General features: G+C 34.1%; 1 protein-coding gene across 1 annotated transcript; it reads left to right on the plus strand.

Moving 5' to 3' along the window:
• Positions 1 to 1,464: 1,464 nt before the first annotated feature.
• On the plus strand, positions 1,465 to 9,941 carry LOC117929509 (cyclin-H1-1-like). The gene is made up of 14 exons (XM_034849815.1): positions 1,465 to 1,603; positions 1,951 to 2,001; positions 5,421 to 5,499; positions 5,665 to 5,783; positions 5,873 to 5,946; positions 6,518 to 6,638; positions 6,724 to 6,792; positions 6,982 to 7,023; positions 8,020 to 8,097; positions 8,934 to 8,992; positions 9,217 to 9,301; positions 9,481 to 9,569; positions 9,665 to 9,748; positions 9,844 to 9,941. Exons 1-13 carry the CDS (start codon positions 1,544 to 1,546, stop codon positions 9,744 to 9,746), a joined length of 1,008 nt encoding a protein of 335 aa, XP_034705706.1. The 5' UTR covers positions 1,465 to 1,543; the 3' UTR covers positions 9,747 to 9,748; positions 9,844 to 9,941.
• Positions 9,942 to 15,401: the final 5,460 nt, after the last annotated feature.

Below are 15,401 nucleotides of genomic sequence, written 5' to 3' on the forward strand. Positions count from 1 at the left end.
TATACCATGAAATTGCCCTGTTTTGGTTGGCAAGAAGATTAGGAATGTCAAAGTAAGGACAAAAGCTTGCCACCTGCCCACTGGTAACCCATCTAGCATGTATAAATGCATTTTAAAATCGAAAGTAATAATTTAATTATAGGATGTGTTTTAAAGTCATGAATGTGAATATAAATAAGCTCAAGAAAATAATATTTTATATAATTATTCTTTAACCGAAAATATTTGAAGTTTGATGAATCATGAATAAGATGACTAGGATAATGATTGCATGGACTTGAATTAATACTTATAACAAATGATCGAGGATTTAATCGCCAATATATAAGTAGATTCGTTTTAAAACCATAAGGGCATAGACTTGCATTCATAAGTGTATGTAACATAAAATAATATTATACTTCACACTAATCACTAGTTTTGCCTTCAATGTTTAATTCCATCATTGTGGTTAAGGTAACGACTTCTTGTTTTATATAATGACTTTCGGTTTTACGAAACGACTTCCGATTTCACCAGCTTCCATCATGTGATAGGGAGTATGTATAATTACTAGCAATTCTAATTTCATACAAGCACTCAATACGAGTTTTCAAAGTTGCTCATCCTATATCATGGGGATAGAGTTTTACATATATGAAAAATTGAATAAAAAGTTTCGTAAATTAGAGCTTTTACTTAGAAAGTAAGTCTCAAACAGTCAATTTTCTTAGAAGTTTAAACTTTTAGAATTTTGATTCATATCCAATGAAACAAAGGCTTGAACACGAGACCTTGTATCAAACCAAGATCTGATACCACGTTTAATCATCAATTTTTTCATGGACCGTGATAATTTATTTTTTGACCATGTTATTTATGTGTCGTTTGGGTATATTTTTTGGTGATAATTTTAGTAAAAGAATTTTAAAAAAAAAAATAACTTGAAGCAAAAATAAAACAGGCAATTAAAGCCTTATTTTGGAACTGTTTTCATAAACAGTTTTTTGTTTTTTAGAACAATAAACTAAAAAATACGTTTGACAATTATAAACTGTTTTTTATTTTCTTTTTCCCTGTTTTTTATTATCAAAAAACATAAAACAAGATGTTTTTAGAAAACTTTTTTTATTTGTTTTCAACCGTTTTAAAGAATGATTATATAAACATATATAATAATTAAAAAAAAAACTATGAAATAAAAATTATTTTTAAAACATATTTAAAAATATTAAAAATATTAAAAACAATTTTAGATTCTCAAATAGACTTTTATTTTACAAAACGGCGTAAAACAATTTTTAAAATTGTTCTAAAAATTATTTCTCAGAACTGTTTTAAAAAACAGATACCAAATAAGTCCTAATTAATCTATGAAAATAAAAAGGAAAGAAGAAAAAATTATATATTTTTATGTTTATTTTCTAGGAAACTCTAAAAACCAGGTGCAGGCACATAACTGTATAAGTATATGACTAGAGGTCGTTTAGCAGTAACCCGTTCTTCAATCAAAGCACACCCTGTAAACTCGGAAGCAACTCCGAGTTAGGGTTTCCGAGTGGGCATGGCCGATTTCCAAACCTCCACTCACCGATCTAAGTGGATCTTCACTCCTCAAGACCTGGTAACACTCCCTCATTTTACTCTCTGTTTGGTTGCCGTGAAAACGCAGGAAAACCACAGAATTTTAAGTGCCATAATTTTTTGTTGTTGTTTATTGTTGTTTCTTGAATTTTATCAAAGCGAAATGCAGTTATATATCGTTATGTTCTCTGTTTGATTGCTGAGAGAACAAGGAACCTTTTTTTTTTTCTCGGCAACCAAACGTGTGTGATTTAATGAATTTTCAAAATAAGCAATGATACCATTTATGAGGTTCTTAGTATATTCGAAAATTTCGTGAAACACAAACTTGTTTGACTGAATGAAATGGTATTGACAACATTGATTGAGAATGTGTGTATTCTGTAGATTGAAAAGTACAAAGCTGCCAATCAGAGAGCAAAACAAACATTGGAGAAGGTATGGAGACATTCCTGCTTCATTACATATATGAATGTTTATGTATGCATATATTTTCTACTTTTATTTGATATCACTGGCTCAGTAATGATAAATAAATGGGGAGGTTAATGGGTTCTGCCATGAAATGAAGATATTGGGGTTTTTGGGTATTTGGTATGATTTCTTGTTGTTGTGTTGGATGAGTAATGTGAAATTTTATTGGCTACAATAAAATAAAGTCTTAATAATTGTGCATTTGAATGAGTGGCTCGGCAAGTGCCTAAGTTTTGTTCCTTTATTAAACTAGAAAACTGATGAGCATTACTCTAGAATCTTATCAAGCATCAAATAAGTGGGTCCAGTCTTATAAAATAAAATGATAGAATCTGTAAAAAAAATTATTTTGCGTCTATTATGAAAAATGAAAATTTATTGAGAACAAGATGTGCATGAGAAGAGGAAGGGAACTCCTTTAAAGAGAATGAAGAAAAAAGAAAAGAAGAGAACGAAGGATGGCGGGATGGAGTTCAAAAAAGGACATTAGATAGTGAGACATCAGCATGTCCCAATATCAATATTAACATCAACCTTTGTGTTAGGAAGATATAGAAGTTTTGGAAATCTGCATCTTTAATTGAATGACTTGATAGTGAAGTATGTCCATCAACTATGATCTTTTGGATTCTTAATTTAAGTCTCTTCCCTTCTGGTTCTGACTATTAGCCTCTTAGTAATCTTAAGTGTCAGAGAAAAAATTAGCCACCCTTGGTAATTTCTTAAAAAGTCCCTTGAAGATGAAGTTGGCTTGACTGGGATACTCTTAACTGCATATGTCAAGCTACATTAATTAGTGTCCTGTAAGTGTACTTTTAATTAGAGACTTTTCAGAAAATAGTAGCACTTTACCAAGAGTGCATTGATATTGAAAAAAATAGTGAATTGCTAGTTGTTCCAGGAGCTTCATGAAGATCATTGGAGAGGTGGTACCATAATCTCAAGATGCCTTTGTGGAGGACACCTAGATTTTAGATGCTGCTTTAATAGCGAGTGAGGCAATAGATTCCAGGAGGGGGATCTCAAATGCAAGGTTAGTGTGCAAGTTAAATGTTGAGAAAGTGTATGATCATGCGAATTGGAAATTTCTTCTTTCAATTATGGAACACATGAGAATTAGGCATGGTGGATGACACTTTGATTGGGTTTTTTCAACGCTTTAGAAGTTCGAAGAAGGGTGATCCTCTTTCTTCTTATTTACCTGTGTTGGTAATGGAAGCTCTAACTCAGAGTTCTTTTCAAGGGTGTACAAGAGGGTCTTGTTACTGGCTTCTGGGCTAGGGGAGTAGGGAAGAGGTGACTCATTTCTTTTTGCATGTGATACACTGTTGTTCTACGAGGTTTGTGAGGAGTAGTTGAGAAATGTTTGGTGGGTTCTGACTTGATTTGAGTTAGTGTCAAGATTGAAGATTAATTTACCAAAGAATGTGATGATCTTGGTAGGAGAGGTGGAAGGAGTTGAGAGGCTTGTTTGCTTGGTTGCAGCGTGGGTGACTTTCTCTCTACCTATCTAGGACTACCTTTAGGTGCATATTTTAATTCTTTCTCAACATGGAATTCAGTGGAGGAGTGTTTATAAGGAGTTGGCATCTTGGAACAATAATATTTGTCCAAAGGAGGTAGATAAAGTCTGCTTTCAAGCTTGCCAACCTATTTCAAGTTGTAAATGGTCATTCCAAAGGCATTCGTAACCAGATGGGAGAAGATCCAAGAGACTTCTTATAGGGGAATCAAGTCAAGGGTATAAAGCTTTATCTTATGAGTCCACGTGTTTGGGAAAAAAAGGATGGAGGATTAGGAATCAAAAGATTCCCTATCCTAAACAGGGTCTTGCTTGCTAAGTGGTTGAGGAGAGTTATTAGGGGCAGGTTTGGGGAGTTAGATGGAGAATGGAGTAGACTACAAATGAGAAGCATTTAAGTTGGAATTATGGAAAGCCATTAGAAGGGGATGGCAAGAGTTGAAAATGAGGAGTTTAATATTGGTAGTGAATGGGTTTGGACCAGGTTTTGGTTGGTTGGATAGGTGGATTGGAGAGTGCTTTCTAAAGGAAGCTTTTTTGTCTCTTTATAGTCTTGTTGACCAGGAATGCAAGAGTGGCAGATGTATGGGTGGTGGAGGGAGACCAAGGTAATTGAAACCCCTGTTCTCTTAGACCCTTTCAGGATGGGGAGCTGAAGATGGTGAGTCAATTTTTAGAGTGCATTCATTCCATTAGGGTGCCAGTGATAGAGGTGGACATGATGGCTTGGAGGAGAGAGGAGGAGCGGCTTTTTTCAGTTAATTCTTGTACTTGTTTCTTTGTTTGGGAGTCTACTTGGAAGAAGATTCTTACTATTGACCAATTGATCAAGAGGTGTTGGTCCTTAATCAACAGATGCAGTGTATGTAAGATGGTTGAGGAAACAGTAAGCTGCTTCCTTATTCATTGTGACAGAGTTAGGTTGTTTTGGAATCTGTTATTGAAATTTTTTGTGTATCAGTGGGTTCTTCCTAGGATAGTTAAAGATCTCCTTAGTTGGCATGTCCACTTGGAGAAAAGAAGAATAAAGGTTTGGAGACTGGCTCTAATATGCCTATTCTGGTGCTTGTGGAAAGAGAGGGAGGGAAAAGTGTTTAAAGATAAGTGTGTTTCAGACCAGACCTTGAAAGACTTCTTTGTCAAGTTGTTAGAATGATTTAGAGCTCCTATAGGGTTGGAGTCTTGCTCTTTGTAAGATCTTTTTTTTTTCCTGTTATCAGCTAATGTTGTTATGGTGTTATTTCTATTTCTCTTCTTCTCTGTGAGGAGCTTTCTGTATACTTCCTCTATACATGATTTGCACCTGCCCCCTATTTTTAGGCACTTTATTTGCCTATGTATATATAGGCAAATATTGTGACTAGGCCTTCTTATGGTTTTTGTCTGGAATACTTATCAAAGTTGGGGATGTTGTGGCTTAATGCAGAACACTTAAATTAGCTACATTTGTTGTGCACTTCTTTTTTTGATAAGAAAATAATGCAAATAAATTAAAAAGTGCTAAAAGACTATGCACCAATGTACATGGGACGTATAAAAATAACACCTAAAAGCACATTGAACAAGAGAACACAAAAAACAACTCCCTCTCTTAACAAAAACCAACCAATCTACAAAATCAAATAAAGACATAAGACCTATATCTATGTACATCTTTACCCATGAAAACATATACCTATATCTATGTACATCTTTACCCATGAAAACAAATTTCTAAGAAAAGAGTTCTTAGAAATTTGTTGTGCACTTCTCTTCCTTTTTTCTTTTCAGTGTTTGCTTTTTCCAATGTCAAGAAAATCTGTCAAGGAATCATTTGAGATTCATTATTCCACTGACAACAATCTACTAATATGTTGTGAAGTATGGAGTAACACGCATTGAAGTAGATGCTGATGGGTCATTGCAATACCCTGAACCTCAAATTAGTGCAAAAGACAATGGTAAATGCTCTCTTGTCAACTTCCTTTCTCCTTTTTTTTTTCTTTCCTGTTCATAGCATTTGTATTTGATTCTCTCTCAGATTTTTGATTACTTTGCTTAAGATTTTTGTGGTGAGCATATCATACTGCTATCTTTATGACAGTCTCTTCTTGTTTTCAATTTAGCTGAAAAGCGTTCTCGACCCAAACCACTTAATTTTGAAGAGGAACGATTTATGCGGTCATTCTATGAGTATAAGATTCAAGAAGTATGTGCAGCCTTCTCTTTCCCTCACAAAATTCAGGTACCTGTGTTTCTTTAGGAAAATGGAAATTGAAAGTAATATGTTGGGATTTTAGAGTTGTCCTTCTTCAATTGGTTTATCTTTTGCAGGCAACAGCTCTCATATACTACAAAAGGTTTTATCTGCAGTGGTCGGTCATGGAACATCACCCAAAACACATAATGTAAGATTGATTTAGATCTATTTCACTTTTATGCCATTAAGTTGGCTGATATTTATAACTTCCAATATGAAAATTGGAGATCAAGGAATCTGTCTAGGCATAGGAAAGTTTGGTCTGTGTTATGATTGGTGTCTCTTCTTCCCAAGTGGAAAAAGCTTCCTTACCCTTTGTGCATGGCAATGCAAGGGTGGTCATGCTCTCTCAACCTCACCTAAGTTTTCAAAAGCCCCTCTTATCTTTTGAGTGTTTACAAAAAGGCTCATTAAAAAATAATAGGATGGTGACCATGAATTTTTTATACTATAATACTACCCCCCTGTATCATTTTTAGTATTTCTTTTAAAGTAAAAGAGAGTATTATTTTAATATGTTTACTTGGTTCCCTGTCACCCCTAAAGGAAAATGTCTGGGTCTGCCCGTCTGTGTGTTCCCTTTTACATATTTATGATTTTAATATACATCCCTATCGTACCATAGCATTTTCATTTGTGATCATGTTGGACTGAGATTCATTGTCATGAGTATTACTTGATAGCATATTTATTGAATTGAAATGACTCTATTTCTGTAGGTTAACCTGCATATATGCAGCTTGTAAGATAGAAGAAAACCATGTATCAGCGGAGGAGCTCGGTAAGGGGATTGCACAAGATCACCAAATGATTCTCAATAATGAGATGATAGTTCTTCAGGCATGGATATGCCTCTTATGATATTGCTTGCTCTATCTTCCTTGTGCTTTCATTTTTTTTCATATATTTGCCTCTTATATTGCAGAGTCTAGATTTTGATCTTATTGTTTTTGCACCATATCGTTCAGTTGAAGGTTTTGTTGATGACATGGAGGTTAGTCTAGCCAATCCACTCTTTATACAGATTCTGTTTTCATACTTACACAAGAAAAACTTCTAATATTTCCCTTTTTCCCCTTTAATTGTTGTTTTCTAATTGGTCTCTTGGTCTCACGGTATGGTTACCTTGATTTCATTTTATATTCTATGCTGCAATTGGTGACAATTAGTTTTGGTTCTCTAGGAGTTCTGCCAAGCAAAAAATGACCAGCTTCAAATGTTGAAGGTAATTGTTGGTTTTTTTTGCTTGTATTTTGCTCCCTAATCCTTGGTTCTCTTGAAAACAAGAATAATATATTCTTATCATTTTACACTCATTGATTCTTGAATAGTCTTTCTACACACAAATGCTGTATCACTCTGATATTCTCCAAACAATGGAGATGAAAGGTGAGAGCTGTTTGGAAAAATGGACGTGAAGGCTGGGTGCTCCCTTTTTTGTTTTCCTTTTCCTTTTGGCCTCTGAAATGTTTTTTTATTGGTGATTGATATGCTGTAAGTAGGGTTCTACATGCAAAATGAGAATGTTTTTAATCAACCTGAAATCTTTTGAGTCAATGTAATCCATCAAAAAATTTATCAAAAAAAATGCAAAAGGTTTAGACAAGAAGCACAAAGAACTCTGTTATATAACCTTGCATTTTTTTCCGTATAAAGTATCTATGAAATCAAGAATACCTATCAAAAAAAAAAAAAAAAAAAAAAAAAATTAGGCACTTCAGGTACAAACTCCCCAAAATATCCAGCACCAATTTGGGAAGACCCTAATACCCTCCAGAAATTAATAACAAGAATACCGAATTTTCAAGCCATCCAACAATGAACAAAGAGATGATTTCCTGCCCCTTTATTTTACGGGACTGACTTGAGCTAATGGCAGACATCTGGTTCAACAGGATGCACATTGGGTAGATTTTTTCACATTCAATTTTATTCAATGTTTGTTTTCAAGTATTTGTCCTTTAGAGCAGGCAAAAATGTCCTCTGGAGTTTTTGCCCCTATTCAGAATCAATGAACTATAGACCCACTTGAAAATTTTTGGCTAAATCATTGCTTGATGTTCAAAACACTGAAAACAGTTATGTAAACTAATTGCCATGCAACATGCTGGTCTGTTTGTTGCTTCTTCTGTTGTTTAAGATAAACTCATGGGGACATTCCCCCGTTACTCTTCCGATCTTCTCCACAGAAGTGCTGATATTTGCTTAAATATCTTTGTAGGATTTGCACAAAACTGCAAAGATGGAAGTAGACAAGACCATGCTCACAGATGCGCCACTTCTATTCCCTCCTGGCCAGGTATTTTTCATTATTCGAACACTTGATGTGTTGAGATTTCTTGTATGCATCATTTTCCTTCTTTTTTCCCTAAACAAATATGCTTTCTTTACCTTCAAACTCCAAAAACTCATGTCACTCTTCAAATTGCAGATAGAATATTATGGAAATCCTAATGATGGGGTCTCAAATTTTGGATTCCAGAGAATTTATAGTTTTTCAAGCTTCGTTTGGGTCCTAATGGACCCTTTTTTTCCTTTCAGATTTCAATTTTCTGTCTATCCAATTGTTCCATTTTTCTTGAAACCAAAACAAGTTTCTTAGATACATTATCGATTTTTACTCCTACCAAAATATGATTCTTGAAAATGAAGTGGTGACCCTTGTTGACAGACCTCTAATAATCTCCGGAGGCCTTTTTTGATGCAGAACCCACAGATTGATGGCATGACACTTTGATCAAGTTAGTAGTTTTATGCAGATTAGGAGTCTTTTGATTAATATTGCAGTAGGTTTTTTTTTTTTTTTTTCAAAGATTGAATTTGCTATGCAATCCAGAGCTCCCCAAAGCACAAAATTTCAGAAATACCAGTCTCTGAAGGGCCACTCTTCAATCAAATTTTTTGGGTACAATTGTACTGTGTCTGTTCATTCTTCTTGCTAAAGGATTTTAATAATGCCTCAACAGAATTCATCCAAGATTTAAGGTGAAGATGAATTAAAGTTCATAGGAGATAACATTTAAATCTGTCATTGGAGTTGGACCCTGCTAATAGCTTTATCATCCAAGTTTTGCTTTTGTATTTCATGGAATTATTTATTTTCCTGTAATTTTGCCTATCATAAACTTTGTGCAGTTGGCATTGGCTGCTTTGCGGAGGTCAAATGAGGTGCACCAAGTTCTTGACTTCGAGAGGTTTTGAACTGCTTCCTAAGTGTCATCCAAATTAAAAATAGCACACTTTTTTTTTTGGCAATTATATTTCATGTCTTGTAGCTGAAGCCACAATAGCACAGTAATTAAGTCATCCAAATGGTGGGGTTGGGTCTGGTTAATTCTTACCATTGTCCATGAACATAATTCTGTTTATTGTCTGAAATCATGGTTCAATCTTCTTCAATTTGCATGCTTGAATGCAGATATCTGAGCAGCATCCTCTCTCGACAGGATTTTTCACACGCCTTCTCAGAGCTCACTGAATCTCTAAACGCAATAGATTCTTGGGTACGGGACTAGTTATATTTCACAGTTATCTCTACTTTGGTACAGGCTGCTTCTGTTTTACTTATGATATTGGCTCAAAAGGGAGCACACTTCATCTGCAATAGCTGCATTATTCAAAATTTGTACTAAATGAGGAAATCAGCTTCATATGCTAATTTAAAGTTGCTGATGACATACAGGTAATGAAACATCAAGTCCCTACAACTGAAGACATGAAGCATATTGATCGAAAACTGAAATTTTGTTTGGATCCTAGCTCACATGACAAGTAATTAATACACTTTCTACTCAGAACCGACCAGGTAATTCTAGTACCCTTCTTACCTTTCCTTGTACTGATCCAATCCCTTGATTGCTGAACAGGAGTAAGAAAAGGGAGAAGAAATCAAAGCACAAATCCAAAAGAAGTGCAAGTGAAATGCAAAACTTACCTCCTGGTGCTTAACTGTGAGTTCTGCCCTAACTGTGGTACAAGGTTTCAGAGAGGAATTGAAAATTTAGAAGATTTGTAATTGTGATGGCTCTCTGGTCTTTGCTTTCAGGTGGATGGACCTTCTCCTCACACCCTTAAAAGCCGGTTTCTCTCCAGAATACATTCCAAAAACCTCCTGATACCACAACAGACAATACACACATCTAATGAAGAGATGCAGAAATACCAGCAATTCATATCATAACAGATGAAATTCACACTTTAGTTGAGGCTGTGGCTCCAGATGTTGATTATCTGCTTTCTTCTCTGGGAAATATAGAAACTCTTCGTGTTATCATTCCGGCAACCGGGCAATCGGCAATCTGGTCTTTGTGAGTTGTTAGTATAACAGAAGATGGAATGTACTTTTTCTCTGAAGGTATACAAGTAAGGCACATTATCATTAAATTCTATAAGAACAAAGTAAATTGAATTGTTAGCATTGAAGTTTTGTGTGTTCTCAGCTATGTGAACTTATGGTAGCATTCAACTATGAAACATCAAGTATAAATTCATTAAATTTAATGGAGTTTTGGAAAATATAATGGGTGGAATAGTGTTGAAAGAATTAAAATAATCTATTTGACCCTAAAACTCTTTTACTATAGCTCTTTCATTCTTCATCATCAATCAATTCATTGCTCACGACCATCGATCAATCATTGTTCACGATCCATCAATCAAATCATTATTCACGACCTAGATGAGATGACTCGTGTTAATTTAACTTAAATCCAAAGGCTACTTAATAATATCAAATATTAATTTTATTTTATTTTTACTTAAATCTTAATGCAACTTATTTGTTCCACATGGACTTTCAAGTCCTCTTGGTTGGGGTCTGGTTTAGGCTCGAATTGCACCTAGTAATGTCCAAGTGCGCTTTTTGGTCCAACTAGAGACTTGACTTTAAATCCAAATCTAACCCCCAACTTTAATATATATATATATATATATATATATATATATATATATATATATATATATATATATATATATATATATATATATATATATAAATAATACAAAAAGTAATTTGATGGTTAATATGTATGGAATTTTTTTATGAGTAAATAATAATATAATATTATAACACTTTTATTTTTAAAAAATACTTCTAATAAATGTTATCAATTACGAGTTTATTTATTGATTTTTTCATCCTTTTAACTCTCAAAATTGTATTTTTGTCCACTCTTGTATATATAAATAAAAATAATACAAAAAGTAATTTGATGGTTAATATGTCAAATTTATGGAATTTTTTTATGAGTAAATAATAATACAATATTATAACACTTTTATTTTTTAAAAATACTTCTAAAAAATGTTATCAATTACGAGTTTATTTATTGACTTTTTCATCCTTTTTAACTCTCAAAAATGTATTTTTGTCAAACAAAAACGACGCCGTGATAACATCACATTTCCCCTATAAAACCCATAACCGTACTGTAGAAAGAGCGAAGCTTTCATGGCGTGCCTTGTCTGCATCAGTTTTTCTTTGCCGCACGCTGCTTCACAAACCCTAATTGAGGTATGACCCCAATGCCCATCACGAAAATCCTTTGAGGAACTCTGCTTTTACTTCAAACCCTCTGTTTGGTTGCTGAGAAAAGAAAAGGGAAGAAAGTTTGTGACTATTTTTTTTTTCCTTCCTGTTTTCTGTTGTTTTGGTTTAGCAAAAGAAGAAATGGAAAACCCAAGTAGAATAAAGCTAGGAGTTGGTTTTAGGCTCTGTTGTGTGGGTTTATTTTTCTTACATTTTCTCAGCAACCAAACAGATAGCAAATCAAATACAGAGAGGAAGTGAATGAATTTTGCATTCTGCTTTAGTTGAATTGGAACAACTTGGTTAATATAGTGTGTGTTAATTTCAGTATTATTATGATTTCATCATTGTTGAGCTCAACCGTGTAGATGGTTTAACAATTTCATTATTGGGTTTTCAGCACTGCCGAATTCAATATGAATAGTTGTTCTTAAGTTGGATTTAGGTGGTCCTGATTGTGGAAAAATATTGTGTAAAATTTGGGAAATTTGACTCATTTGATTGATTTTGGCTGGCAATTTTAGCAAATTAATGAAGCCTCAAATTCCCGGGTTGGCTATATTGTTCTTTTCCCTACATAGACCCTTGTTGATCTTGGCCTTCTTTTTGTTCTTGTAGCTCTATCCATAATTCAAATTGAATTACATCCCTGCTTGCATTTTTTGGTGTTCTTGGCTTATGGTTGAGCTCTCTGAAATGGCTGTCTCCCTAATACTATCTCAATTGCTCCCTGTTAGCCCTCAATCTTGTCAAAATCCAAATTCCGGTTACCTCTTTTACTGAAGTCGTTGTTTCTTCTATATTCATGACTGGCCTTATAGTCATCTTCTCAAATCTTTTCTTCTGTTTTTTGATGGCTATTCCACATATAATAACACTAGAAGCCTGTATTGTTTCTTCCATCACACTAATTCTAGATTGAACGTTGCCTTGTTCTCCGTATCCTTGTGGATGGTCAAAGCAAGATAACAAAAATAGGATGTTTGAGGAGGATAAACTCTTACCCTTGATTTTCACTGTTTTCTTGTTTATACTTCTAATCTTAATGAAGTATTCTTTGCCACATTATTTTGTCTATATTCTAAAGTACATCTCTCCTGTTCTTCTAGTTTTAACAACTGAAAATTATTTCATCTTTGGACAACATCAATCATGAGATATCTTCTTAAATATTTCCACTAAGTTCAATCATAAGCATTGCCAAAAAATGATATAGAAATTTGTTGTCATTGGAAACCGGTTTGACTTTCCTTTTGCTCTCATTAGTCACTGGTCCATTAGACATGCTCTTTGATCACATGGATATAAATAGTTATGCCCTTTTCCTTTCCCAAGCCCGGCAAATTTTCATACTAACTAAAAATAATGTGAATCTATTGTATCTTTGTTCCACTGGTATGGGCTGTGGGTGTCAGGATCAGAACCCTGTATGAGGCACTGGAACAGAAGCAGCATTTGAGGAATCAACATATCGTTTTTATCTTCTTTTTTTTTTGTATCCCTTTTGTCTTTTATAACTGGTTTACCATATGGATGTCTTGCAAATTACCTTTGTGATCCTCCACTGGTGTAGTGGTGCTTAATAACCAACCTGAATAAGTTTGTCTTGGTGTTATGACCTGCCTAATTAGCTGACTGAGTTTTTTTTCAATATCACGGGTTTTATCTGTACAACCAGTTTTTATGTCCTCTGGCACTCTGGCAACAAATGTAAATAAAAGGACAAACTATGTTTTAATACTTCTGCTTAAAACCTGTTGTTTATATATTATGGCTTGCTTGAATGATGTCATAATTACTAATTGAATCATGTGCTAGTAGCTGGTGTTTTGAGTTAATGCTTGGCGGGACTTTCCTTCAGGAAAAGAATCAAAGGAAATCACTGTGGGCAGACTTTCAAGTCAAGCAACCACTAGAACATGGTCTCTTCTCCAATCTTCTTGCACTAGTACTTGTTGTGTCAACCTTTAGCAGCCTTAAAAATAGTCCAGATCTTAGTCAATTGCTCGTCTTGTTTCTTAAGGTGGTCAGGATATATGTCTGTGAAGGAAAAAGGAAACAAACTAGTAAACTTTAATAAGGGATTAGGGTGTTTGTTTTTTTAGCTTTTTGCTAAAGTAATTTGATTTTAGACTTTAGATCATTTGTTTTTCTACTTTTTCATAACTTATTACAAACTTTTTGCTGAATAGAAAAAGTCAAAATATTTGATTTTTTCTAAATAGAAAAAATAATATGTTGAATTTTCTTTATCTTTTAATGCTTAATAGAAATAAAATATCACAAAAACAAACAGTCTAATACTTAACACTATTAAGCGTTAAAGTTCTATTTAGAATTAAGAAAAAAAACAAACACTACCTAAATTCAGATCGTCAAGTAAGTGGAATTTATTTGTGGAAGGTTTATCACTTTCAATTGAAAAAAAAAATCCACTCTAACTTAACGAGTTACATTTCTACCCCTTGGGTGAATTCAAATTCATGGAGTTCTTTTGGATCTTTTCTTAAAACCATGTGTATGGAAAACCCGTATATATTCATGGAAGTGGTATATTGGCGCATTCTTTATGTACGGTCCTTTATGTGCATGTTTTTGGATTAGGTCAGGGTGCATTTAGGTTTTAGTTTGTTGTCATTATTTGATTTGATTATTTGGCTGGGTTGTAAGTGAGGCGAGGGTGTTGTTTTTTGTGTATCCCTCTTCTTTTTTGGCCTTAGGCGCCTTTATACATCATGTATACTTTTGTGTGGCCTTCTTTAGGCACTCTAATACAATTGCTTTTACCTATCAAAAAAATATCGATGTGACCCTTATGCCAAACAAATCCCCATGCTTGCTAGGAGAGTGCCAATCAACGATGAAATTATAAATTGCCTTGGAGAATGTCTACAATAACCAGAATTTTAGGGAAGAACTCAAATACATGCTTGCTTTCTTTTCTTTTTTTAGTTGACATTTCTTCGAGGCAAATTTATCATTTCTTACCCTTTCCTTTGGTAGCATTTGATGGCAGAAATTGTCTCACAGAACTTGAGTCATTGTTGAACATGATGGAAAATGGGAATTATCTGCTCACCCAAATCATTATTGATCGTACTCCCAAGTACAAAATAGCTTCACTTTATGCTAATGACCATTTCCATAGGACATCCAAATTCCCTGATGGTCTATTCTTGCATCTGCAAACTGACATTTTGAATTGTATTTGCAGGAATGAAGCTTCTTACACCCATTACCTCAGATAGAAGCATTTCTTCTGTGGAGGACTGGAGCTTCCTTCCCCATAAAATGGCGCCCGGGAGACGATTTTGGGAACCTGTTTCACTTCATTTGAATGTAAGTGCTGGCACAGAGACTGTAAATGTGGTTACTGGGTAGGACCGGATATTGAAGATGGCTGGGTTTTGTAAACGCTTTGTAAATCAAATTCTTTGATTTCTGAAGGTTGTGAACGGTTTTCCATGGCTTCTTTTCCTTTACCTTTCTGGATGGATCTCAAGCATGGGAAGATCAGCATTGAATCATAGGTCAGTAGACAAAGCAAACATACTTTTTTTTTTTCTGTTTTCCATGAGCAAACTTGTCCCCTTGCTTGCCCTAAAGATTCTTGGGAACCAAACATGTCTTGGAACCTACAAGGAGACATTTTCTGATGCCATGTGTGATGAAATGCTTAGTGAACGGGTTTCCAATGCTAGAATCCTTACACTTTCCTTGCAGCTTCCCAGAAATATTTCCCAAATCAAATACCTAAGACAAAATCTTTGATGAGTGAAAGATCAGTCCATGCTTGACCCATAAAACTGTAAATAGAAAAACTTTATATATTACCCTAGGCACCTTTGTATCGAAAAACCGTTTTTGAAAATAGTTTTCAATATTTTCGGGAATAAAATTTTATTTAAAATTCAAATATGAAAAATATTTTTCTCTATTTATTTCTGTGAGGTTATTCTACATTTCCATACATATAAAAGATTTTGAAGTGTTTTATTTATTTATTTTTAATTATTGCTCGAAACACTCTAGAAACCAACTAAAAATACTTGAAATTTGTAAAACAAAAAAACCTG

This window comes from Vitis riparia, chromosome 14 (genome assembly GCF_004353265.1).
Source record: "Vitis riparia cultivar Riparia Gloire de Montpellier isolate 1030 chromosome 14, EGFV_Vit.rip_1.0, whole genome shotgun sequence".
In the NCBI taxonomy this organism is placed as follows: Eukaryota; Viridiplantae; Streptophyta; class Magnoliopsida; order Vitales; family Vitaceae; genus Vitis; species Vitis riparia.

Bases quoted from the DNA above. Each gene is read 5' to 3' on its own strand.
- LOC117929509 (XM_034849815.1), top strand. From the start codon at position 1,544: ATGGCCGATTTCCAAACCTCCACTCACCGATCTAAGTGGATCTTCACT. The intron at 6,793-6,981 runs GTTAGTCTAGCC...TTGGTTCTCTAG, and splicing joins GTTTTGTTGATGACATGGAG to GAGTTCTGCCAAGCAAAAAA. The intron at 7,024-8,019 runs GTAATTGTTGGT...ATATCTTTGTAG, and splicing joins ACCAGCTTCAAATGTTGAAG to GATTTGCACAAAACTGCAAA.